Source organism: Zygosaccharomyces rouxii (assembly GCF_000026365.1).
Source record: "Zygosaccharomyces rouxii strain CBS732 chromosome G complete sequence".
Classification (NCBI taxonomy): Eukaryota; Fungi; Ascomycota; class Saccharomycetes; order Saccharomycetales; family Saccharomycetaceae; genus Zygosaccharomyces; species Zygosaccharomyces rouxii.
Window position 1 is genome coordinate 304,171 of NC_012996.1, and position 24,576 is coordinate 328,746.

The window sequence follows — 24,576 nt, forward strand, 5'->3', positions numbered from 1 at the left end:
TCCTGGAATCCCCGTATTCTCTGAACCCTTCAAAGAGTGAAGTGGCATTTAGTATCCTCAGTTAGCATACGCTTTGCTCAGCTTTGTTTGTCCTGTGTGTGAAAAGAAAATGATCATTTTTAACGTCGCATTAATTATAAAACGAGTTCCGGTATTCAAAGGTCATCTAAGGTTAAGGTCCATTGGATTTAAAGGTGATAGAGCTTGTTTGACGTCCATTGGGTAATTTTAATGGATTCTACGGTACCGAATTGTACTTCCATAGGTGAGAGCTTCTTATTTGGTGGATCCGGTGGTGAAAAAGAGTCGGTAAAAGAGGTCGGAAAGAATGATTCCAATAATGGTGATCGTGAATTCGTTAGTGGGTCTGGTAAAGTGGTAAGACTTCGAAAGCGTGTCAATTCATCCGTTGAAAACTATGGAGGGTCTCTTTGGCGTGAAGATGAGACATATGGTATTAATATCAATGCATTACTCGACAAAATTGAATCTGAGAGTGCTTCTAACGGTCACCATCAGGATGAAAAGGCTTCTAACCTTCATGATAACGAATTATGGGTTGAGAAATGGCGTCCCAGAAGGTTTATTGATCTTGTCGGGAATGAGAAGACTAATAGAAGGGTTTTACGTTGGTTAAGACAGTGGTCACCGGCGGTATTCCAAGAATCTTTGCCTCAACCGTTGTATGAAAATGAATTTGACCCTCTGCAGAGACCTGCGAAGAGAATTCTTCTCTTGCATGGTCCTCCAGGGATTGGTAAGACTTCAGTGGCTCATGTTATTGCCAAACAAGCAGGTTATACTGTAGCAGAAATCAATGCAAGTGATGAAAGAGGTGGTTGGCAAGTCAGGGATAAGATTTTAAATACATTGTTTAACCATACTTTTAATCAGAGCCCCGTGTGCCTGGTTGCAGATGAAATTGATGGGACGCTAGAGAGTGGATTTATTAAAGTGCTCATCGATGTTGTTAATTCAGACGCGAGGGCCACTAGAAAGATGGGCGTTCCTAAGAAGGGTAAAAAGAATAGAGATAAATTGTTACTGAGACCAATAATAGCTGTCTGTAACAATTTATATGCCCCAGCTTTGGAAAAATTGAAACCACTTTGTGAAATTGTTCCATTTAAGAGACCTTCAGATTTTTCACTAAATGAAAGGTTAGATACCATTTGTAGAGTAGAAGGTGTCAAGATACATTCCAAGAGCTTAAAGGACTTAATAGATCTTTCCCAAGGTGATGTAAGAAATTGTGTTAACAATTTGCAATTTTGGGCAACAGGAACATCATCTCAGGCATCATCATCATCAATGGATACTGATCCTATGGGGAAGGACTTCTCGTCTTCATGGTATGGTTTAGTTAATTCCATTTTTCAAAGAGACCCCCATAGAGAATCCAGGGATCAGCTATCGTCACTATCCCAACAAATTGAGCTAAATGGTAATTACGATAGAATTGTGCAAGGTTGTCATTCCATTTTCCCTCGAGTGAAATATTCGGATAATGGTGTTATAAAACCATCTCGAATAGCAGATTGGCTGTATTTCCATGATCTAATGAATAAATCTCTTTATCAACACAATGGTGAATTAATGCGTTACTGTGCCGCTGTGCCATTACAATTCGCTCACATGTTTGGAGATATCGCAAACAAAGAGGATATTCAAGTGAAGAATTCTCAATATGAGTTTAACGAATTAAGAAAATTCACCATGGATATTACCAATTGCATAGCACATCAAACGCTGAAAAGATCACCAGCGGTACAGACTTTCACTTCGCGCCAATCACTAATATTTGAGACTTTGCCCTATTTGGATAGCATGATTTCCGCAGACGTATCCAAATGTAAAAACCTAAAGGTTAAACAAGCAATATATGACAATTTAGCTGAATTGTTGAATTTTTATCAGCTAAACGTTGTGGCAAGAAATCACGATTCGTTAGAAGGTAAAAAGATTCTAAGCATAGATCCACCATTGGATCAAATTGTCCTTCTTGACAATAAAAGAAAACAAGAAGTACTTTCTAAAAGACCAGGCTCGTTGAATTTCTTACTGGCAAAATTTGAAGAGAATAAAGCTAGGAAAAGACATGTTGATCAAACTATGGAGAAAAGAGAGAGAGAAGATGAAGTTCGAGTGAAAAGGTCCAAGACTGCTATGGCATCAGGAAATACTGTGGATTTTTTCAAAACTCAGTACGGAATCAATGAGCCTAATAAATTAGACACTGAAGTGCCTATTTCTAAACATCAAGAGGATGAAATTCGTACCTGGGTAAGGTACAAGGAAGGTTTTTCAGATGCTGTTAGGAAAAATGTAGCATGGAGCAGCCTATGGTCATGATAAATTTATGTTTACAACCGCTTTAAATACACTTTAACTACATTTATTTAATAATCGGTATTCTTATTTGTATTATTATTTTTACTGCTGAACCCTTTTGATGGTTCCGGGACGTGGTGTCGCTCAGTTGTCAGACAGAAACATTATAAAGGACTTATACAATAGTCAAACTGTATGTATATTGAATCATTCATGGTATAAGAAACTATTAGACGGTTGCTGGTGCCCTTGAATTGGTCTGAAAGGTTAATTCTGAAGGTTTTAGAATGGGACAAAGGCCCAGCAGAGTTAAAATTACTAAAAATGATAGGGCAATACTACAGTTAAAGAGATCGAAGGATGAAATTCATAAATTCGCCAAGAGAACAGATAATCTCATAGCAAGTGAAAGAGTTAGGCTGAAAACGATGATTCAAGAAGATCCTAAACATTATAAAGAAAACCCCAAGATACGGTTTCTGCTGAAGAGGATTCATTATCAAAACCATCTTTTAGAACAAGCAGGAGATCAGTTAATCAATTTGGAGAATTTAGTATCCACGCTTGAATTTAAATTAGTTGAATTGCAATTTGTTAAGGGTTTAGAACATGGTAATGAGATTCTTTCAAAGCTCAACAAGGAATTTAAAGGTGCAGATCAGTTAATGGACAACGTACAATCTCAAACAAGTTATCAGAATGAGATTAACGACGTGCTGGCACGCAGCGTAGTTGGTGTTGATGATTTTGAGGAAGAATTGGATAAAGAATTGGATCAATTGGAGGAACAGTTTATTCTCAAGAAGGAACCACAGAAAGAACCAGAGATTCAAATGCCCTCTACAGAAGGATTACCAGATTTGAAATCCGAAGAACAAGATTCTGCAGAACACGCCTCTGAAGAAATTATCGGAGAAAGAGCTTTAGCTTAGGCGTAAGATCCTTTTTATTTTTATGCATACACAAAAATTCTGTTAATTCTTTTAAGCAAATAATGACTATTAGCATATGACTGATACGTTACAAGCAATTGACAACGTCGATAGTGTAATCTAATGTAATGTAGTGGAATGAGGCAGTAGAATAAAAATAATAACGATAAAAATTCTGAATTTACATGAATATCTGCTTTCAAGTATGACGCTTTTTCTTGGTAGCTTCCGCTACAAGTTGTTCGAAGATTTGAGCTTCTTCTTGTTCCACCTTTGTTCTATAGGTCCTTTGGAAAACCTTTCCGAGTAAGATTAATGCCTCCGCCCTCCTGTCCCTAGTCAATTTATCGTAGCTTTCATCTTCCAATACTCGGTCACACACTGTCCTTAAAGTGGACATGATTTCGTACTTCGAGCCGTACCAGGCCGCGGATAGCACTTTTCCCATGAGAATTTCTTCCTGGTGAGCTACTTCTTCAGGTGTAGGTTTAGAGATTTCATTTCCTTGTTTATCATGTTGTGGTGTAGTAGATTCACTTGCTTCTTTCATACTTTCTAATTCTTTCATACTGCTCTGTGCATCGATAGCTGCTGATACCGTTCGTAATGTATCCATAAACACACCACCACGAGCTTTCATTGATTGAAACATACCACCTAATCCAAACGCTTTATGAGAAGCTAAATATATCTTAGCTCTTTCCACATAGACGCTACCTATCGTGTGTAAAATATCAAGACCAAATGATTCCATCTTTAACAAGTTGGCTTCTTCTTCAAACTTTCTTTCAAAGGATCTTTTACAATCGTTATCATAGGCACTTTCCGTTAGAATGGACAATCTGTCTATCAGTATTTTAACCAGTTTTTCATTATTTTTCTCTTTTTCTGCCTTTAACTCTTCTTCAAATTCTGCTAATTTTGATTTTTTGGCAGTATCCTTCGGTTGATTTTGTTCATCATAAACTGTCAAATGGCTCATATCTTTATTCAATTGATCTATATTGTCACCCTTTTGCTTAATTTCCTCTTCCTTCTCTTTCTGTTTCTTCTTCTCATCCTCCTTCTTCTCCTTTTCCTTCTCTTTCTCTGCTTCTTCCTCTGCGTGTAATTCCTCTTGCTTCTGTAAATTCTTCAAAAGTGTCAATTCCCCAATATATGCTGCAAATGCTTCACCACCAAATATTACTGAAAACTGTTCCGCCGCATCTTCAAATCCTCCTTTAGGTATAGCTTTCTCTTTCCCAGATTTATCATAATTTGCACGTAAGTCTTTATTACTTAAAACCTGGTATGCTTCTGATATTGATTGAAATCTTTCTGTAGCTGCAGGGTCATCACGATTCTTATCAGGATGCTCTAATATCGATTTCTTCCTATATGCTTTCTTAATTTCCACATCAGTGGCAGTAACTTCAACGCCTAACAGATCGTAGTACTCTGTATCAACAACCATAGTTGGTTAGACCGTATCAATTCTTCAGCGGCCTAAATAAAGGTCTTAATGGTTAGCTGTTAGTAGCGATAATATCTTAGTCTTCAATACCCTTCGACATTGATTTTTTGTTCCCCAGCCTGAAGGAAAAGCGATCATTAGGAATATATCGTTTTGCACGTCATACACACACAGTATGTAGTTATTAAAGTAATAATATTCATAGAATTGTTGACTGAAGCCTCAGATTATTCTTCCTTGTCCTCCTGCTTCAACTCTTGTTTCAATTTCTCAGCCAGATCTGAATCTTTGGTGAACTGATTGAGTTCAGAATCAGAGTGTTCGAGTTGAGATTGGCCTGTGTCCTTCACGGCAGACAAAAGATCAACATTACTGCTCTCTTTAGAATTATTCTCTGTACCAAATGCGAAAGTAGTCTCAGGCACTGGTTCAGTGGCTTCAGGAAATTTTTTAGGAAAATCAAGGCTCTTCTCATACTCTAATTGCTCCTCTGGCAGTGCAGGTTTAGAAGGTTTCTCAGATTCTTCGGTATGTTTCTTGGGCCTTTCCAGGATCGATGGCTCTTCTGCATGCTTATGTTCTTGTTTCTCATGTTTAGCAGGTCTCTCAGACACCAAAGGTTCACTGTTTTTGGCAGGCTCATCGCTTTTCAAAGATTCTGAAGTTAAGGGCCTTTCTGGTACCAAAGGATGTTTCTCCTCTTGATTTTTCGAAGATCTTTCCAGGATTGATGGCTCTTCTGCAAGCTCGTGTTCTTTTTCATCATGTTTAACAGGTCTCTCAGACACCAAAGGTTCACTGTTTTGGGCAAGTTCATCGCTTCTCGCAGATTCCGAAGTTAAGGGCCTTTCTGGTACCAAAGGATGTTTCTTCTCTTGATTTTTCGAAGGTCGTTCGGGCACCAAGGGTTTTTCAGTCTGGTTTTTAGATTCTTGGGATTCTTCAAGACTTGATGGGTTCCCACTGGTTTTCGATTCTTCTAGCTTTTCTTCGATTATTCTTGTATCCTCCTTAGGCGATGTTAAAATGTCATCAGTACCATGTGAATTGTCATCATGGTCCTTGGCTTTTGTAGTCTCCTCAAGGGGTCTTACAGCCTTATCGTTATCCAGATCAAAATGAGTAGGATTTGTAACATCCACAGCCTTTTCATTTCCAGATTCAGTAGGTTTCTTGGAAAGACTTGGTGGTCTTTCAGGAACAGCTGGTTCTTCCTTCTTATGTACCACAGTTTTCCACGTTTTGAAAATCTCAATCTCATTGGTTTTACTTTCACTATTGACCTTCTCGACAGATGCCACATTGGATGGCAACTTACGACCACGAGGACCTCTGGCTCTCGAAGAGCGTACATTAGAAACGGAAGGTGGTGTGGCTTGATTCTCTTTCTTCTCTTCTGGTCCAGGAGTAGAAGCAGCCGGGTCCAATTTTTTGGCAAACGATTGCGGTAGACCGCCCATCGGTGACATACCAGGCAAAGCGAAAAGACCATTCAAATTGTTAGCAAACTTGGATCTCTCAGCATTAATTGGTTGTCTAGCTGGTCTCTGGGGAAGAGATGGTTGGGAGGATTCGGAAGAATCAGCTCCATTCTTGCTATCTTTGGGTGCCTCATTCACTGGTTCAGGTCCCTTACGATGTGAACCTTGCATTTCCTCCATCTGTTGCTTCCTTAACATTTCCTGGAAAGCTACAATTCTTGAGGAAGGTTTCTTGGGTACAGGGGGGGCTTTTTTCTTTACAGGTTCTTTAGCAGATTCCTCGGACTTCTTTTCTTGATGTTTTATATCAGAATCACGCTTATTTTCATTAATGTCTGACGTTGACAACTTGGAATTATTATCCTCGATTCCTGGTTTTTCTTGTAGCTTTTCAGAATTCACAGGGGATTCGATAGACGCTTGTTTTGACACGTTGGAGGAGGTAGTCTTCCAGTCTTCAGAATACGGCTGTTCAGCTTCGGGCTTTGAAGAAAGCTCTGGGGTTTTTTCAGCAAAGCCTGGTTCGTCAAATGTTGAGTTCCTTTCATTAAATTCTGGTTTTCTATCTGGTACGGATGGGAATTCAGGCTTGCTTTCAACACTTATTCTCTTCTCTGATTCCAGCGAAGAAGCAGTGGATTCCTTCTTCAAGGGTTCAGTGGAGGACTTCTTCTCTTCAGACTCTGTTGTCCTCTCTGGCACAGTTGTGGAATCATTGGAGGGTTCCTTTTTCAGGGTTTCTAGTTCTTTTTCAGATTGTGCATTAATGCCAGTAGATAACTCTTTCTCCAGTGCTTCGGGCCTTTTCTCAGGTAATACCAAAGATTCAGAAGTCGAATTTTTTTCAACTGGTTCAGGTCTTTCTTCTGATGCAACTGAAAGTTCAGCGGAAGGTTTTTTTCCAATGGGTTCGGGATTCTTTTGTGAGAGGGATGATTCATTCGATAGTTTCTTTTCTAAAGAATTAGGTTTTTCTTCTGGCAGGAATGAAAACTCGCTAGGTTCCTTTTCAAAAGGTTCTGGTTTCTTTTCCAAAGGTGCAGTAAATTCATCTGGCAATTCCTTTTTTAAGTGCTCTGGCCTCTTTGCAGGCACTGATGGAAATTCAGTCGAAGCTTCCTTTTTTATAGATTCTAGCTTGTTTTCTGGAGCAGTTAGAGGTTCGTTTACCTTCTCTTCCAAAGATTCTGGTTTCTGTTCTAGGGAAGCTAGAGGTTCGCTTACCTTTCTTTCCAAGAATTCTGGTTTCTGTTCTAGGGAAGCTAGAGGTTCGCTCACCTTCTCTTCCAAAGATTCTGGTCTCTTTCCTGGCACAACTGGTGGCTCACCCAATTTGTTCTCTAAAGATTCAGGTCTTTTCTCTGCCACCACAGGGGTTTCAATTGATCTTCTTCCAATTGGTCTAGGTCTTCTTTCAGGAATTTTTGGTATTTCGACATCTGATTTCGATTCTGTATCCGTTGGTGATTGCGATCTCTTGGGTCTTTCTGGAATACCAGGAATTTTTGGTATTTCGACGTTTGACTTTGATTCCGTATCTGTTGGTGATTGAGATCTCCTGGGTCTTTCTGGAATACGAGGAATTTCCGGTTCTTCTTTTGTTTCATTCCTTATACCAAAATCTTCATCCGCTTTTTCCAAGACTGGCTCATTATCGGAGGTCGTTTTTTCCTTTGATTCAGTATCTAGCGTTCTTTTCTCTTCGAATTGGTGTTTAGTCTCTTGCAACTTAACTGCTTTTTCTCTTGCCAATTGTTGCTCCCTTTCCAATTGCTCCAATTCTTTCCTCTTAGCTTCCAATTCTAATTCTTGCTTTCTTTCCAATTCCCTTTGTCTCTGATCTTCCAATTCCAATTGTTGTTGCCTTTTTAACTCTTGTTGTCTTTCCTTTTCTCTTTCTCTCATTAGCTCTTCCCTCCTCCTTTCCAACATTTCCAATTCCTTCTCTCTATTGGCTTGATGTATATTTCTTTCTTTTAACTCTATTTCCTTCTTCTTCAACAACCTTTCCTTCTCCTCTTGCAATTCGAATTCCATCTCATTTGTTCCTATTAGATCTTCTTTACCCCTTTGCCAACTATCTTCCTGATTCCTTAACTGTTCGGAATGGACTTTACTATCATCAGACCTCTTTTGAATTAAATTTTGCATTTGTTCCAGTTGATCATCAGTATTTTGCATCAAATCCTTTAGATCTGAAGTCTTGACCCTGGTAGGTCTCCTTGTTGGCACTTGAGGCGGTGGTGATTTCGAATTTGGTCTTGCAGGAATAGTAGGGATTGGTGATGGTGAACCTGCTTGCCTTTGAGGCCGTGATGGCACTGGAGGCAATTCCTCAGATGACATTAGCCCTTAACGATAAACCTATCTTCCTCGATTCTACCCTCGCAGTGGAATAAGTTGTCAATGTTTGAAATTGAAAAGGGGCTCCGCCTTTAAATAAATGAGCCTTTGAATGTAAACAAATAGGAAACAATGTAGATTACTCTACATGAACCGTTAATTTAGTGCCTGCTTTAGGTCTTCAAAATTTCAAATATTTCTATATTCACCTATTTCCTACGTACTTATGAGTATCGGTCTATTACTCTCTATCCAACTCTTTAGGCAGAGTAGTTCAAACGGAAGATATCGTTGAAAACATAGTATGAGCTTCCGTCAGGGATCAAATGGAAGACTTGAGAGAATCTCTGTGGATTCTGCTCTTCATCAATGAGTAAGTCACCAGTTATCATGACTAAAACGTCACCATTGGGCGATGCTGGTTGAGCATCTAGTGTAGTTATTCTGTGACCAACTTTTTGGAATGGTAATGAGACTAGTTTTTCCACAATGTTCTTGGTACCTTGTAGTTGACTGGTTTCAAAAGTCAACATGGACTCATCCCTGTACAGATTACCCAATTGACTTCTGTCGGTGTCAAATTGATTGTAGTAGAATTGTGTAAATTGTTGAGCAAGAGTGCTGAAATCTAAGGACATGGCGATTAAATGTGATTCGATCTGATCTAATTGATCTTATGATACGCAAACCAACCCTGAAACTGTTGATGATAATAATTTTAAAGCATCATATTGTCAACTTTAAACTTTTCCAGCTTATGAAAATTTGCCAACTTACCCGCCTTAAAAGAAGGTTGGAAGAAAAACAACATTAAAGAATCCAAAAGGGGATCGGCAAAGCAAGGCTATCCAGCTTCTGATAGAGGTAACACAACGATTCTTCTCAGTGGTTAGGCCAATATGATGAAGAGTGCGAGATCTCCGTTCAAGAAGAAGTCCCATAGTAGGGACAATTCAGTCGAAGACAGGGGTTTTTTCCACAGAAGATCGACATCGGGATCTAACATTCCAAGCGCACAGCATTCGAGACAAGCCAGTAATGGTGGTTTGAATATGGGCCCACCTGTCTCAGGTAACAATGCAACTGCTCACAAGAGGACTGTGTCTAATTCATCGAGATCGTCTCAGAGCTCCAATTTTCTAGCGGAACAGTATGAAAGGGACAGAAGGGGGATTCTGGCGTCATGTTTCTCGAACGATGGTAAGTCTTCAGGACCACCAAACAGTTATATTACACATGTGAGGATCATCGAGGATGCACGTTATCCGTCGTCACGTCCTGCATTGGATTCGAAATTGGAGAATAAGAAGAAACGTGTTCTGATATTGAGTTCTAAAGCTAACAATCCGAAGGCGGTACAATTACATAAAGGACGTGAAAATGCAGATGGTAGGTTTCAAGTTGGTAGAACTTGGAGTTTAAAGGAATTGCTTGCGATTGAAAGAGATGTAGAGGTTAATGAAGGGTTTATGTTGACTATGTCCAAAAAATATTACTGGGAGACCAACTCCGCCAAGGAAAGAGTGGTTTTCATTAAATCATTGGTGAATACTTATATGCAAGCATTTGATGGACATGTTCCTGAATTAGTCAACTGGGATTTATCTATGTTCTATTTGGATGAAAGGGCTTATCAAAGAGCAGTGATTCGTAATAGAAATGCTAGACCTACAGTGACACCTCCAGTTGGATCTGTCAGTGGCAGTAGTAGTGGCACCGGAAGTCCAGGTGCTCCTCTAAGTAACCTAAACACAAGAATTGCAAATCCAGATCCGGCTGTTCCGTCGCCGAGGTCACCGACAAGAGCATTTGGCGGGTCGTCTTCTTTTAATGATCATTTCGCTCAAAATAAACAGGCGGCTCCCGTAAAACCATCTCCCAACATGTCTGGCTATTCTAATAGCCCTACTTTGAGCAATGAAGGTAATAATTCGTATGATCAGCATCATGAACAAAAACAACAACAGCAGCAGCAGCAGCAACGTCAAGCAGTGGCTCAGCAGAAGATGTGGCAACAGGAGCAAGATCAACAACAACAGCAGGCACATCAAGCTCATCTGGCATGGAAATCGCATCAGGCTCAAAAGGATCAACAAGTCCGTAAGGAACAAGTGTTACGTCAGCAGGAACAAATGCGTCAGCAGGAATTGGCGCGTCAGCAGGAATTAGCACGTAAAGAGGAACAACAGCGCCAACATATGGCAAGACAAGCGCAATTCGAAAGAGAAGCGCTGCAAGCTCAAGAAGCTACGGTAGAATCTGACCCTTTTTATCCATACCCCGTGGCTCATGGCAACCGCGATTTCTTACCAGGTACGTCTCCAAGAGAGCTGTCAAACAAGAGTTCATTTGCTGGTTTGAATTCCGCTCACAATTCACCAAATATGGCGGGAAGTCCCTCTTTGAACTCTCCTCAACAGTTCCCAGCTAAACAGCCACAAATCGCTACATCTGAGATACCACAGATAAAGCAGAACCCCGTTAAACAGGGCTCGCCTGTTTCCATGGGGTCAGCTGGTGAGATGGGCGATGTACCACGGAAGGGTAGCGCTTCTCAAAATAAACAAGACAATCTCTTGGAAGATTTGAATAATGTGCTCGCTGGTCCTTCTAGCGCTCATGCACTTCCAGATGCACATTCCAGTGTTTCGCAAGATAGATCTGAAGAATTGTACAACGGCGTTCCTTCGGGGAAGGGAGTCTCGTCAATGGACATACCTTCATTATCAATCCCACAAACAGAACCTCTCAATACAAAATCTACACCAACATCAGAAATGGTTGACGCTGATGATATGGCAGGCGATTTGAATGCCTCTTCCATGGATGCTCAACAGGATAATAGCAATGATTTATCATTTGAGAGAGGTGACGAAGCTTCTTTTAGTACCAATTTGGCACCTAATCCACCACATGTTTATCATGAAGTCTCCACCATTCAAGAAGAGGCCCCCCCTGTTGACGGTCAAAAGAAGTCTGTCATAGCCCCGGGCGCCATTGACGAAAGTTCAGAAGATCAAAAGAGAGATATGAAAAAGGATGCAGCATATATTGAGGATGAAGAGTTATTGGGAATTTTAACTGATATAAACTGGGAAATGGGAGATGCAGCTGACGATTTGATTGAGAAATTGACTATCAAAATGGCGGAGACTGCATACACTTTGAACAATGGGTTATTGTCTCTGGAGGATGTAGGACCTAGTCTATTGCCTTATGAAAAGCAAGTGGATGAAGTCTGTGATAAGATGAATCCAGTATTTTCTCTATTCCTGATGGAAATGGGTAATGTGGCAGAAGATATTGAATATATTGAAGGCCAAAAGAACGGATTACAAATTGAAAGTGCCAATAAAAAGAACTTGTGGAGTACTTTGACAGAATTGATGAACACCGTTTCCTTGGACGATGCAACCTTAAACGAATTGTTGAACTCTCCAGTTAGTGAAAAGACTTTATTGAGAATGGAATCACAATTGAAATCTTTGTTTAGAGCACTGAAAGCCATCAGCGGTGAAAGTGAGGAAGAAAACTACGATCTGGGTAACATGCAAGCATTGAAAGAAAGACGCGAGACCTATGAAAGAGTCACTGAAGTATTTTTGAAAAGATTGGTTGACGCCTTCAGTGGAATGTTTGTTAACATTTATAAAGATAATACCACAGAAGATTATTTGACCAGTTTCCTAAATCGATTGTTGGTTTTTTCATCTTTGACATTGTTCTGTAAAGATGTGGACCGAGAATCTTACAATATCATTTTGGATAAGTGGATCACTAGTATTCAAGTAGTGTACAACCATATTTGCGAAAAGATGATATCAAACTTAAGAAAGTATAAATTGGATAAAAGAGAACAACCAGCAGTCGCTAATGAAAATGCTCTAGGAAATCTCTTGATCCAATGGGAAAGTTATAAGAAGACAAGAACTCTTCCAGAAGTTGTTCCCTCTTCTGCTAAATCGGTGGCACATTTAAAAAGTTCACTGGAATCTTTAGGTAAGCTCTGTGTCTGCTACCAAAACTTTATCGACTCTTTCTTCCATGTCTCTTCTAGTTTGGATTTCGAAGCGTACTTGGAGCAATATGGTGATCCTACTACAAGAATTGTACCTTTGTACTCGGTGAAACCTATGCAATCCGATAGAGAATCTGCATTAAAAGAAGCAAACTTGGTTTCTCGTATCTTTAGACCCAATATCACAAAGATGAATTCTTATTTCACTACTATTCTGAGGGCTGATTGTTCGAGAGCTCCCGCCATAATGCTTTTCCTCGAGGAAAAGATTAAAAGTCTGGAATCCTCTAATCAAGAATTTTTGCTTACTGCTATGTCTCAGATGCTAGACCAGGTGAAGCAGCTTTGGTCCGAATACATCGAAGATGAAGTGGTCCATTTAGAAAGAGCTGTGATTAATATGTCTTCAAGAAGTCTGTCGCCATCTGTTCTTGGATTTGTGCTATTTGTGAAAAATTCGAATGATTATATCTCGTACGCACAGTCCCAATCAGAGCTAAAAAGCATTCAATCTCTTGAAGCTATCAAGATTTTTGAAAGTGATTCTGGTAAACTTGGTAACGCAATCATTAAACTTTTGAGCAGAAAGGATGGTGGTGCTAGTATGCTTGCAGGAGTGAGAGGCGCGGCTGCTGAAGCTTCTAGTACTGATAGAATTGTTACCCTTTTACTGAACTGCTATTGGCTAATAGAAGTTTTGTCTATGCTCAACGTACGCGGATCCTTCGACTCAACAATTCAATCGGCCAAAAAGATTTTTGACTCTGAGAAAGAAGTCTATGCAGCTTTCCTGCTGCGTGATGCAATGCCTAAATTGACCTCATTTGTCCATGGTGCATCCAGTCTTGTCGGTACTTCATCTCAAGGTGGAGATTCTAACTTGGTTAAATCGGCAGCTTATAGTAGACAAAACCTGGATAATATCCTAGCGGGATATACCTCTTCGGAGGTTGATGTTTTAGTGAAAAGACTTTACCAACAGATGATTCGCCATTTATCACATGAATCTAACGATCTCATGAAGGGAACTCTAGGCGACAGGTTGTGGTCTAGCATCCAGGGACAAACCGTATCCCTCTATTTGAAACTATACACTTTGATTGAGAAACATTACAAGGGAGCGCTTGTCAGATTTACAAAAAATGATATCATCACTGCCTTTGAGAGGTATAAGGAGTAAAAATAATAACCTAATGATAGCAACGAAAAATAGGAACTGAAACGCATATAACCATAATTATGATCATCAATAGAATATTAAAACTTGTAACCATTCAATATTGTGGATATTACTCGCAACGTTAAAAATGACCAATGGCACCTAAGGTCAAAGTAAGATCTTGAAGTAAAAAGTTCAAATCGTAGATCTAAACAAAGCTCTTAGGCAGAACCTTTACGCGTCATCGAAGGTTTGGTGTCAAACCAGATGTTGAAAGAGGGACAATTTTGATTCCATGGCCCCGTTTGGTGGTGAAGACAGTGATTTAGACGATTATGAGCTGGATTCTTTGAGTCGTCAAGGGGTGAATCGTGTCGTTAAGGAAACGGTTACCAAAAAGAACATCCCAGTACAACGGGATCTTTTGGGTCAAATTTTGCCGGGACAAAATTCTTACTATGAGGAAATAAAACGAGATGTTACTTTTAGACCTACCCATCATGCTTTAAATGAAAAAAATCTGTCTCATTATGTATATCCCACGAATTATGAAGTGAGAGACTATCAATACGACATTGTGAAAAAGGCATTATTCCAAAATGTGTTATGTGCAATTCCTACAGGTATGGGTAAAACTTTTATTGCAAGTACAGTCATGTTGAATTTTTTTCTATGGACTATTAGAGGGAAAATTATATTTATGGCGCCTACCAGGCCCTTAGTGGCACAACAGATCAAGGCATGTCTCGGTATGACTGGTATTCCCCATGATCAGACTGCAATTCTATTGGATAAGAGTCGTAAGAATCGTGAAGAAATTTGGGATACGAAGAGAGTTTTCTTTACGACTCCACAAGTAGTGGAAAACGATTTGAAAAGAGGTGCCTTAAACCCTAAAGATATCGTTTGTCTTGTGATAGATGAGGCTCATAGAGCAACTGGATCTTATGCATACACAAATGTGGTTAAATTCATTGATAGGTTTAGTACTTCTTATCGACTATTAGCATTGACAGCTACTCCGGGTACAGATTTGGAAAGTGTACAAGAAGTGATTAAAAATTTGGATATATCTAAGGTTGAAATACGAACTGAGGAAAGTATGGACATTGTTAAATATATGAAGAGAAGAATTCAGGAGAAGATTCAAGTGGAGCCCTTGTTTGAAATGCTAGAGATTGTTGAACAGTTAGGAATTGCGATTCTACCAGTTTTACGGCAGGCGGTAGAGTTAGGGATATATGAGAATTGTGATCCCGCGCAGATAAATGCTTTCAAGGCAATGCAACAGAGTCAAAAGATTGTTGCCAATCCAAATATTCCTGAAGGTATCAAATGGAGGAATTTTTTCATCTTACAATTGCTGAATCATGTGGGGCAAATGCTCAAGCGAATTAACATTTATGGCATAAGAACTTTTTACAATTATTTCAGTGATAAGTCTTTGGAATTTACTACAAAGTATGGGATGGGAAAATCTTCCAATAAAACGGCGGCAGAATTTTATTACCATCCAATCTTGAAAAATATGACTACGCAATGTGAAAACCTGTTGGCTGATCCTAAATTTTTAGGCCATGGTAAGTTAAGACATGTCAGAGATGAATTAGTTGATTTTTTTGCTAGAGGTAAATCTGATTCAAGAGTTATCATTTTCACAGAATTGAGAGAGAGTGCTTTAGAGATTGTTAGATGTGTAGATGCTATGGACTATCGGCACATCGTACCTCACATATTTATAGGGCAGGCAAAAGGTAAAGAGGGATTCGATGAAGTTTCCTTTACTCGTAACAATAAGGCAAAAGGACGTAAGAAAGTGGATAGATTAAAACGGCAAGAGGAAGATCAACAAATTGAGGAGGAAAAGAAAAAAAGGAAGAAACAGGAGGCATTGGAAAGAGTATCAAGAAGAACGGGTAGTTCAGAGGAAGCTCAAGCAAACGGTATGACGCAAAAGCAACAGAAGGAAGTGATACAAAAATTTAAAGACGGTGAATATAATGTTCTTGTCTGTACATCTATTGGTGAGGAAGGGTTAGATATTGGAGAGGTCGATTTAATCATATGTTATGATACGACAAGTAGTCCAATTAAGAATATACAAAGGATGGGGAGAACTGGTAGGAAAAGAGATGGTAGAATCATTCTCCTGTTTAGCAGTAACGAATCCAATAAATTCGACCAAGCAATGAAAGATTACGCTAATTTGCAAAAAGTTATAACGCAAAATATTTTAGAATACCAAAAATCGGATAGAATTATACCAGCAGATGTTGATCCACAGTGCCGTGAACAATTCATTACTATTAGTGAAGAGGATCAAGAGGTTAACGATATGGATGATTCTGAAGAAGTTATACGGTTTGCTACAGATTGTATGTTGGGTAAACAACGGAAATCTAAGCGTAACGCAAAAGTGGGACAACCCAAAAAGCAGAAGCGGTTTTTCATGCCTGATGAGGTTGAAACAGGTATTATCACTGCTGATAAGCTCGTGCGTAAGGTGAAAAAGCCTAAAAAGGAATTACCGCTATTGGATAATTTGGAAAATGATTCATTAGAGTTGTCATCACCTGTAAAATCTGAGTTCGAGGGTTCACAGGCGACAATGCCAACAATTACAGACGCTCAGTTGAAACCAACCGATCCGCTACCATTACCTGATTCTCCTCCATCAATTAAACGGGAAAGATCACCTAGTCAAGATGCACGAGTACCGTCATTCTCACCCGATAGGCCAGTAACCTCAAACTTAAATTTGGGACCGCCTCCACCCGTGAAGGTCAAAGCTGAGCCTTTTTCTCCTGAGCAAACTACCAGTGACTTGATAGATTTTGTCAGTGTGGGACAAAAAATAGATAGTGATGAAAATCGTCATAGTTCGCCCCCATTGAATCGAAGGGGTCAAGACAAGATCTTCGATGATTTTTCCAATAATAATGGTGGACTTCTTACCCCACAGGAAAGGGAATATTTCCAAAGAAACTACTCAGTCAACGATACCGTTGCCATAGACACGTTACCGGACTTTTCTCAGTACACCAAAACTGCACATATTCCACATAGTACACGCAATCAGGGGTTCCTCAATTTGTTTCAAGACATGAAGAGGAACGAAAAGGCAAGAATCATTGAGATGAATCGTACAAGATGTATTGCCAGAGGGCTTCAAAATGGAGTTTTGAACCAGGCGAAGGAACTCGTTGATCCTAATCAACATGCCGTACTTCAGAATAATGGAATACAACCGTTATCTCGAGAAGGCACGCGACTAGAAGATTTGGATGAAATTTTGGGTTCAGATTCAGATTTTTAATGTAATTAGTGTTGGAGTATAATGTCGCATATCACTTTTCGTATATAGTGAGTGGTATATTGATATAAAAGCATCGATTTTTCGTGAAGTCTATAACTTTACCAGCTATATGTTACTCTTAAATACACCATCCTTATGCACGGGAAATACGCATATCAGTGAGGATTCGTCCGAGATTGTGTTTTTGCTGGTTGAAATTTACATTTTAGCCTGACCCTCTCCTCATAGTTCGTTATGGGAATTCGCTTTTGAATTTCTAAGAGCTATGTAGGGAATTTTTGGAACCTTTTACTCCTTCTGAGACTTTTGAGTCTCGAAAGATATTGAAAATTTTTTAAGCTTTCGACTGGTGTCGAAAACATGGATTCGATCCTAGTTTTGTTCGGATCTCCTTCAACTTGGTACCGTGAGTCCACGGTTCGGTCGTGGGAGCAGCATCAGCCACCTGGGGGAAATGGAGATCGCCATTACTTGGAAGTTTTAGGATATAGGGAAGCTGTTATATGATTGGATATATCGTTTATCGATTAATCCGGCATGTGCGCCTGGTGTATATTTTTGCTTTCATCATGATCGAGCTTCTCCTTTTGAACTCCCATTCATTTTTATTTCAATGCCTTTTAGATGGATTCTTGTACTTCTAGAGTGATTTAAAATTCATATCAGTTAATGAGCATTCCCATAACTTATTGAAAACTGTGTCACTCAAAAATGCCTGTTTTCTCATATACCAAACTTCTAAAGGCACAACGAGCAATTTTCCCATAATGTTGGCATACCAAATGAGGTGGGAAAATTGTTTAAAAGCTTATAAAAATTCATCTTTACCAGTTTTGTTCTTATCGAATTATGTAGTTGTCGGCGCTTTCTCTTCTCTATTGTTATCACCTTGTACGAACTTATAGGGGCCTCAAGATATCGACGAAGTTAAAGTACACGGAATGGATCGATTCCTTTCAATACAAAGGTGTTTTTGAAAGAAGCCATAGAGTTAAAGCCTTCGTGAGTTATAGATTCTATTCTAGAGTCTGTGAACTTTGCGGCTGGGGAAACCTTTTAAAAAAAGAGTCCAAACACAATGTACAACCCCTATCAGAATACGGGTTATTTCCAGCAACAGCCACAGCAGCAGCAACAGCAACAGCAGCAGCAGCATTCCTTTGGTCAACAGAATCCTCAGGCTTCTGGGTTTGGTGGCATGCCAGGAAGTCTTTCCTCTACTCCAATGAATTTCCCACAATTGCAAGCCCAACAGCAGCCTTCAAGGTTTGGCGGTGCCAATACAGCGGTTAATCCAACTGGTATGAGCAATTTGATGCCGCAATCGCAGAGCAGCTTTGGATCTCAGCAAAATACGGGAATGATGGGAATGCCAGGACCATCAAATACTGCTTCTGCTACATCTAATCAAGGTAACTTTGTAAATCAACCACAACAGCAACATCCTCAATCTACTGGTTATTTTCAATCTAACGCCTTACCATTACAACAACCACAACTTCAGAGTCAACCAACCGGATTTCAAAATCCGTTGTTATCTAATCCTACTGGAGGTATGCAGCCTTTGTTACCACAATCTACTGGGTTTTATCATCCAACTGGCGGTATGCCACAAGCTCCACTGGAACCCTTGAAGCCAACTGCCACTGGTTTAGTAAATTCCTTTGCAAATGGTGGGCTAAACCATGATATTAAGATCCCCGCAAGAAGATTATCTTTCATTACATCTAACGATCAAGCCAAGTTTGAAACTTTGTTCCGTTCTATAGTCCCCAAAGGTTCTAATACCATTTCCGGTGAAGATTGTAAAAAGATCTTCCTGAAATCAGGACTACAAGCTTCTGAATTAGCCAAAATCTGGAAACTTTCTGATACTACTAGAGCTGGTGAATTATTGTTCCCTGAGTTTGCTCTAGCAATGCATTTAGTTAATGATGTGCTACAAGGTGATTCTATCCCTTACGAATTGGATACAAAGACTAAAAACGAAGTAGGGAGCTTTGTGGATGCCATCAATTTGAGTATCGCTAGGGGAGATGGTGATCCCGGTCCAAAGACACCATTTGATGATTTGATGATGGGGGGTTTAAAGCCCCAATCAACTGGTTTTATGCCACCAACTAGTTTTGGCATGCCCTTACAAGGCCAGGTAACTGGAGGTGGTGCAGGATTATTAAACCCTCAACGTACAGGATTTATGCCTCAAACAAGTTTTGGTATGCCCATGCAACCTACTGGTGGTGCTCAATTTAATCCAATGGGTAATATGGGCGGTAATGCTGGTGTTGGGATTCAATCTACTGGTTTTATGCCTCAAACTTCGTTTGGTGCTCCACTGCAATCTCAATTGACTGGAGGTGCTGTCCAACGTCAACCAACCGGTGGATTTCAAAACAATTTTATGCCCAACATGCAGCCACAGAATACAGGTGGATTCGCTGCACTTCAACCACAAAAGATTCAACCGCAGGCTACTGGGAGCCTTTTGCCTCAAGGCACAGGTGGTCTTAGGCCTCAAACAACCGGCAGTTTTCAACAACAACAACAGCAGCAACAACAACTTGGTGGCTTTCAACCACAACCCACTGGGGGCTTTCAACCTCAACCAACGGATGGCTTTCAACCCCAATTGAATGGTGGCTTGCAGCCACAGGGCACTGGTGGGTTCCAGCAACAGGGATTCGGGGGCGGCATCCAACCTCAATTGACTGGCGGGTTCCAACAACCTCAGCCTAGCGGTGGGTTCCAGCAACCTCAACCTACTGGCGGATTCCAGCAACCCCAGCCTAGTGGTGGGTTCCAGCAACCTCAACCAAGCGGTGGGTTCCAGCAGCCTCAGCCAAGCGGTGGGTTCCAGCAGCCTCAGCCAAGCGGTGGATTCCAGCAGCCTCAGCCAAGCGGTGGATTCCAGCAGGCTCAACCAAGCGGTGGATTCCAACAACCTCAACCTACTGGCGGGTTGCAGCCACAATCGACAGGTCCCCTTCAACCTCAAGGGACAGGCTTTGGACAACAAGGCGGCGGTGTTCCACCATTGCAGCCTCAAGGGACTGGTTCATTCAATGGGAACTTGCCTCAACAACCTAATGGCGGGTTCCAAGGTGTGCCTCCACCTCAACAACAACCCCAACTTACCGGTGGTCTCATGCCTCAAGCAACAGGTGGTGCATCTACTGCTGTGCCCATCCAACAAACTGGTTTATCCACCCAATCTACTGGTTTCTTACCACCATCTGGGTTCAACCCAACCCAACCTTTGAGTGCTCAAAAGACAGGATTTGGTAATAATGAAATCTATACGCAATCTAGTTTCAGTCAAGATTTCAATGGTCAAAATTTGGATGATATTTTACCAGAGGAGAAGTCATTGTTCTATAAAATCTTTCAAACTTATGACACTGACAAGAGAGGAATACTGGATGCATCAAAGGCTGTTGAGATTTTCAGGAAGTCCGGTTTGAACAGAGGTGATCTAGAGCACATTTGGGCATTGTGTGATATCAATAACACCGGTCAATTAAACAAACAAGAGTTTGCTCTGGGTATGCATTTGGTTTATAGGAAATTAAACGGTTTCCAGCTACCTAATAGATTGCCTCTGAATTTGATTCCCTCTAGTACCAAGATTTTGGATGACGTTAAAAATCAAATTAAGAGTAGTGTTGGAACGGAAGATAGACGTTCTTCTACCAAGACCGATGCATTAAGCTATAAAAACAATGATGACGAAGATGTCTTACCAAGCTTCAGAAATCGTCGTAAAGTTTTTGGAGCCAATGCGCCACCTGCAACTACCAATCAAGATGCATCTGCTCCTGCTGCGTCAGCGTCAGCGTCAGCTGCCTCTCAACAAGCAAAGCCAAATGTTTCAGATTTAAAGAGGGCCATTAATGAGAGGAGACAACGTTTAGATACCGAAAAAGCTCGGTTGCAGACAACTACTAGTGATGATGATTTGAGATTCATTTCATCTTTGAAATCACAAATTGGAGAACTACCCTCAATATCTGTAGTTAATGACTCGGTACCAGCCGATCTGAAAGAAAGATATGAAACTCTTCTGGTTAAACTTCCTAACTTGTTTGTCCAAATTGATGAGATAGACACGCAAATAAGAAACGCTAAATTGCAACTGTTTAAGATGAAGAACCCTTTTTCAATCAGTGGATCAGGTCCTAACGGGGAGATTACTGATGAGGATAGAAAGAAGGCTAAGAGTAAAGCTTTGTTGAAATCGAGAATGAACGCTCTAACAGGTAAGCCTTCAGGACCAATTGGTTCCTTTGAAGAGGAGGAGGTCAAATATAATGAAGAGATTAAGAAGATTAACGCTGGTTGTAACAGTAACAAAGAGATTATCGGGGACATCAAAAGTTCTATTGCTGATATTGCTGCATCCTTAGAGTCTGGTTTGAGTGGCGGTAGTATCCATGCCAACCCCGGTGATTTCGAGGTGTGGGAATTCGGCACTCGTTTGGAACCTGAAGTTCGCGACTTTGTTTATAGTTTGAGAACTAAGACATCTCAGCGGGAACAAGGAAATTCGAGCACTGTGAGTGCCGAAGCCAACTACTCTCAACAAAACTATTCTCAGCCAGCTGCTCAAGATGTTTCCAGGCAGACATATGGCAACTTACCACAATCTACTTCTAACGGGTATTCTCAACAGCCAGTAGACAATAATTCAACACCTGTGACAAGTAGTAACAGCCAAAGTTATAACTTCACCGATCCGTCAGGCAATTACCGTTCTCAAGCCACAGTAAACAGTTACTCGTATTCTTCCAATGGCAATCGATCAGACAATTATAATAGTGGTGGATCGAACCAAACTAGTAGACAACCTTCATATGCTGGAGGTACTTCTCATAATCAGCCATCCTCTAACGAAGTGGTAAATGGTGACGATGGAGAAGATGAAGAGGAGAAACAATTGAGGGATAAATTGGAAATGTTGAAGCTCAAGAAGAAGAGTGAGAAGGAGAAAAGATTGGCCGATCTACGTAGGCAGATAGAGGAGGCTAAAGCTGATGGTGATGAAGAAGCAGAAGTTGCGGCATTACAAAATGTTGCCAATCAACGCTCTACTTCTAGTATAAGCATCTCACAGGACCCCGCTCCAAGCGCTGCATCACCAGCTTTGAATCAAGGACGCGATGGTCATCCAAATGTTAATTCATCTCACCCATCCTATGGTAGCGCACCTGCTGCACATGCTGGCGTCAACGCAACTCGTTCATCAACGGTTATGTCGGCATCTCCAGTTTCGTCAGTAGCATCACCCCAGCCATCTGGTCAGGGTGGTAGAAATGCATTTTTCAAACAGACTCCATCTACGAGTTCTTCGTTTGACCTGAGGGCCGCTGAGACTCAGAGAAGGTTACAAAGAGGTTTGGATGATGATGAAAGCGAAGGCTGGTCGGATGATGACAATGCTAATGCACAAACCGCTTCACCTCCAAAGGAACCTGTCCCAAGCGCTCCATATCAACAAGCACCAACACCAGTAGCTCCTGCTCCTGTTGCACCGGCTCCCGTTGCACCGGCTCCCGTTGCACCTTCCAATGAGGAACCAAAGCCAATGGCGCCTAGTCTGCCGCAGGTGAAAGATGATGGTCCACCAGTGCCCGTAGCTCCACCGCTACCACAGGTGCAGCACCAAGGACCACCAGTACCAGTTGCCCCTCCATTACCACAAATGCAATCCGAAAGTAAACCATTCTTCGCCGGACCACCACCATTGATGCCCAATGAAGATGAAAACGGCGGGCATGGTCATGGTCATGGCCATGAGGAGGAAAAACATTATGCGGATGAAAACGACGACGATGACGACTCATTGTCAATTCCGGAATCTGTCGGCTCTGATGAGGACAACTTCGAGATGGCTCATTCAGCGCCAAGTAATATCCCACCACCTCCACCATTACCATAGAAAAAGATACAAAACAGAAAAACAATTGATAATTGTTTCTCATTCCATTCCTGTGTAAGTCTACTATATACATAGCTGTTAAAAACAATATCAACTACCCATAGGATCTGCTAGTTCATCATCTTCTTGGCTTTGATCCCGATGGTTCTTGTCATCTTCTCGAGACGGTAGCTGTCTCTCACCTGGAACTAATACTTTATCCTTATCCAATTCTTCCCTTACAGCTTCCCTATAATCCCAGTCGTCGTCCCTGGGTTCATAGAGAGCATGGTCAACTCTTATGCGTCTACCGGCAACAATAGCACCGTTCAAATTGTCCACTGCAAGAACAGTTGATCTCTGATCTTCGTATTTTAAGTATGCAAATCCTCTTGATTCACCATTCTCTCTATCCCTAACCAGTTTTAAGTCCACCGGAACCCCATACTGTGAGAAGACTGTAAGTACATCTGCCTCTGTAAGCTCTTTGTGGAGTCCTCCTATAAAGATGTAAGCTTGGTTTCTATACTCGTAGTGCCAAGATTGTTCATGAGTCAAGATTCCCTGTGACAATTCCGCCTCATTGATCCTTTCAATAGCTTTTATTTGGTTCATCTGGCACTTTCTACACCCTTTCTTTACCCCTGTAAGAAAGGTAAAGGTGAACCAGCCTTCAAGGAGCACCAACTCATTTTAGTGCAGTTTATCAACATCAAAGCCATCCCCATAATCAACATCAACGATAATGTTGAGAACTTATAACGCTCCTTTGGTACGGATCTATTGGAAAATACTATCAAGACCAGCAAGAACTGGATTAGATATATGTAAGCCGGTAGTCGATGGTTACGTTCAACAGGGATCTGTTAGAACATTTATTCCATCAAGTAGATTGAATAAAATGAGTGATCCCCGATTTGACGAATTAACACCTTGCGACGTTTCTGATGGTCTTTTAAACAAGTACAAGATCGATAATGGTGGTTACTTACCCAATTTAACCCAATGGTCAGGTCATTCGAAAGGTACTATCCATGGAAAAGCATATACGGTCCTATTCGCTCCTGCTAATGATACAAGACCGTCGGTCAATTACATTGACTCGGTTCCACAAGGTGCATTTCTTGTCATTGCCTTGACAAGAGATTTACAATTACCTTATGCACCATATGTTAAGCCTACGCAGGCCGTTTATGGTGGATTGATGTCCACCAGGGCTCAGTATTTGAAAGCGGCAGGTACGTTGGTGTTCGGTCGCATTAGAGATTTAAAAGAGCACAAGAGTTTGGAGCACCCTGTCTTTAGCTATGGAGTGGGATCGTGTGCTGCAAAGGCAGCGGTAAAGCCCATTGGTATTAATGTACCATTAGAAATTTTAACCAGTAACGGAGAAGTGGAAATTATTAAACCAGGTGATTATATGGTAGGTGACGCTAATGGTATCGTCAAGGTTCCATCGGAGGTTGAATTGGATTCACTAGTTGGCTATGTCAGAAAATCTGTTGAAGCTGATGAACTAGTAACGACAGATATCAAAAATGGTAGACCTGCAAAGGAAGCACAAAAGGATCGCAGGGCGACCTTAAAGAATTATTTGTGATTTAAATAAATCTATATGTTACATAC

The 24,576-nt window shown here is 40.8% G+C and overlaps 10 protein-coding genes and 1 non-coding gene across 11 annotated transcripts; 7 read left to right on the forward strand and 4 right to left on the reverse strand.

Moving 5' to 3' along the window:
• Nucleotides 1-231: 231 nt before the first annotated feature.
• CTF18 (Ctf18p) lies at nt 232-2,352 on the forward strand (the record flags this gene model as incomplete). Its single annotated transcript, XM_002498120.1, has 1 exon — nt 232-2,352. One exon carries the CDS (start codon nt 232-234, stop codon nt 2,350-2,352), a length of 2,121 nt encoding a protein of 706 aa, XP_002498165.1.
• Nucleotides 2,353-2,618: 266 nt separating this feature from the next.
• On the forward strand, nt 2,619-3,263 carry VPS20 (ESCRT-III subunit protein VPS20; the record flags this gene model as incomplete). The annotated part of the gene is made up of 1 exon (XM_002498121.1): nt 2,619-3,263. The coding sequence occupies one exon, from the start codon at nt 2,619-2,621 to the stop codon at nt 3,261-3,263; it is 645 nt and encodes a 214-aa protein (XP_002498166.1).
• Nucleotides 3,264-3,462: 199 nt separating this feature from the next.
• On the reverse strand, nt 3,463-4,719 carry DJP1 (Djp1p; the record flags this gene model as incomplete). Its single annotated transcript, XM_002498122.1, has 1 exon — nt 3,463-4,719. One exon carries the CDS (start codon nt 4,717-4,719, stop codon nt 3,463-3,465), a length of 1,257 nt encoding a protein of 418 aa, XP_002498167.1.
• A 227-nt stretch (nt 4,720-4,946) lies between these two features.
• Nucleotides 4,947-8,546, reverse strand: AIM21 (Aim21p; the record flags this gene model as incomplete). The annotated part of the gene is made up of 1 exon (XM_002498123.1): nt 4,947-8,546. The coding sequence occupies one exon, from the start codon at nt 8,544-8,546 to the stop codon at nt 4,947-4,949; it is 3,600 nt and encodes a 1,199-aa protein (XP_002498168.1).
• Nucleotides 8,547-8,803: 257 nt separating this feature from the next.
• Nucleotides 8,804-9,181, reverse strand: NTF2 (Ran GTPase-binding protein NTF2; the record flags this gene model as incomplete). Its single annotated transcript, XM_002498124.1, has 1 exon — nt 8,804-9,181. One exon carries the CDS (start codon nt 9,179-9,181, stop codon nt 8,804-8,806), a length of 378 nt encoding a protein of 125 aa, XP_002498169.1.
• Nucleotides 9,182-9,442: 261 nt separating this feature from the next.
• Nucleotides 9,443-13,741, forward strand: SEC3 (GTP-Rho binding exocyst subunit SEC3; the record flags this gene model as incomplete). Its single annotated transcript, XM_002498125.1, has 1 exon — nt 9,443-13,741. The coding sequence occupies one exon, from the start codon at nt 9,443-9,445 to the stop codon at nt 13,739-13,741; it is 4,299 nt and encodes a 1,432-aa protein (XP_002498170.1).
• Nucleotides 13,742-14,015: 274 nt separating this feature from the next.
• Nucleotides 14,016-17,036, forward strand: MPH1 (3'-5' DNA helicase; the record flags this gene model as incomplete). The annotated part of the gene is made up of 1 exon (XM_002498126.1): nt 14,016-17,036. One exon carries the CDS (start codon nt 14,016-14,018, stop codon nt 17,034-17,036), a length of 3,021 nt encoding a protein of 1,006 aa, XP_002498171.1.
• A 129-nt stretch (nt 17,037-17,165) lies between these two features.
• Nucleotides 17,166-17,320, forward strand: SNR14. The gene has a single exon (XR_002648430.1). It is a non-coding gene; the product is annotated as a U4 RNA (small nuclear RNA).
• A 794-nt stretch (nt 17,321-18,114) lies between these two features.
• PAN1 (actin cytoskeleton-regulatory complex protein PAN1) lies at nt 18,115-22,971 on the forward strand (the record flags this gene model as incomplete). The annotated part of the gene is made up of 1 exon (XM_002498127.1): nt 18,115-22,971. One exon carries the CDS (start codon nt 18,115-18,117, stop codon nt 22,969-22,971), a length of 4,857 nt encoding a protein of 1,618 aa, XP_002498172.1.
• Nucleotides 22,972-23,061: 90 nt separating this feature from the next.
• On the reverse strand, nt 23,062-23,565 carry IST3 (U2 snRNP complex subunit IST3; the record flags this gene model as incomplete). The annotated part of the gene is made up of 1 exon (XM_002498128.1): nt 23,062-23,565. One exon carries the CDS (start codon nt 23,563-23,565, stop codon nt 23,062-23,064), a length of 504 nt encoding a protein of 167 aa, XP_002498173.1.
• Nucleotides 23,566-23,695: 130 nt separating this feature from the next.
• Nucleotides 23,696-24,550, forward strand: ZYRO0G04026g (bifunctional 4-hydroxy-4-methyl-2-oxoglutarate aldolase/oxaloacetate decarboxylase; the record flags this gene model as incomplete). Its single annotated transcript, XM_002498129.1, has 1 exon — nt 23,696-24,550. The coding sequence occupies one exon, from the start codon at nt 23,696-23,698 to the stop codon at nt 24,548-24,550; it is 855 nt and encodes a 284-aa protein (XP_002498174.1).
• Between the last annotated feature and the right edge of the window lie 26 nt (nt 24,551-24,576).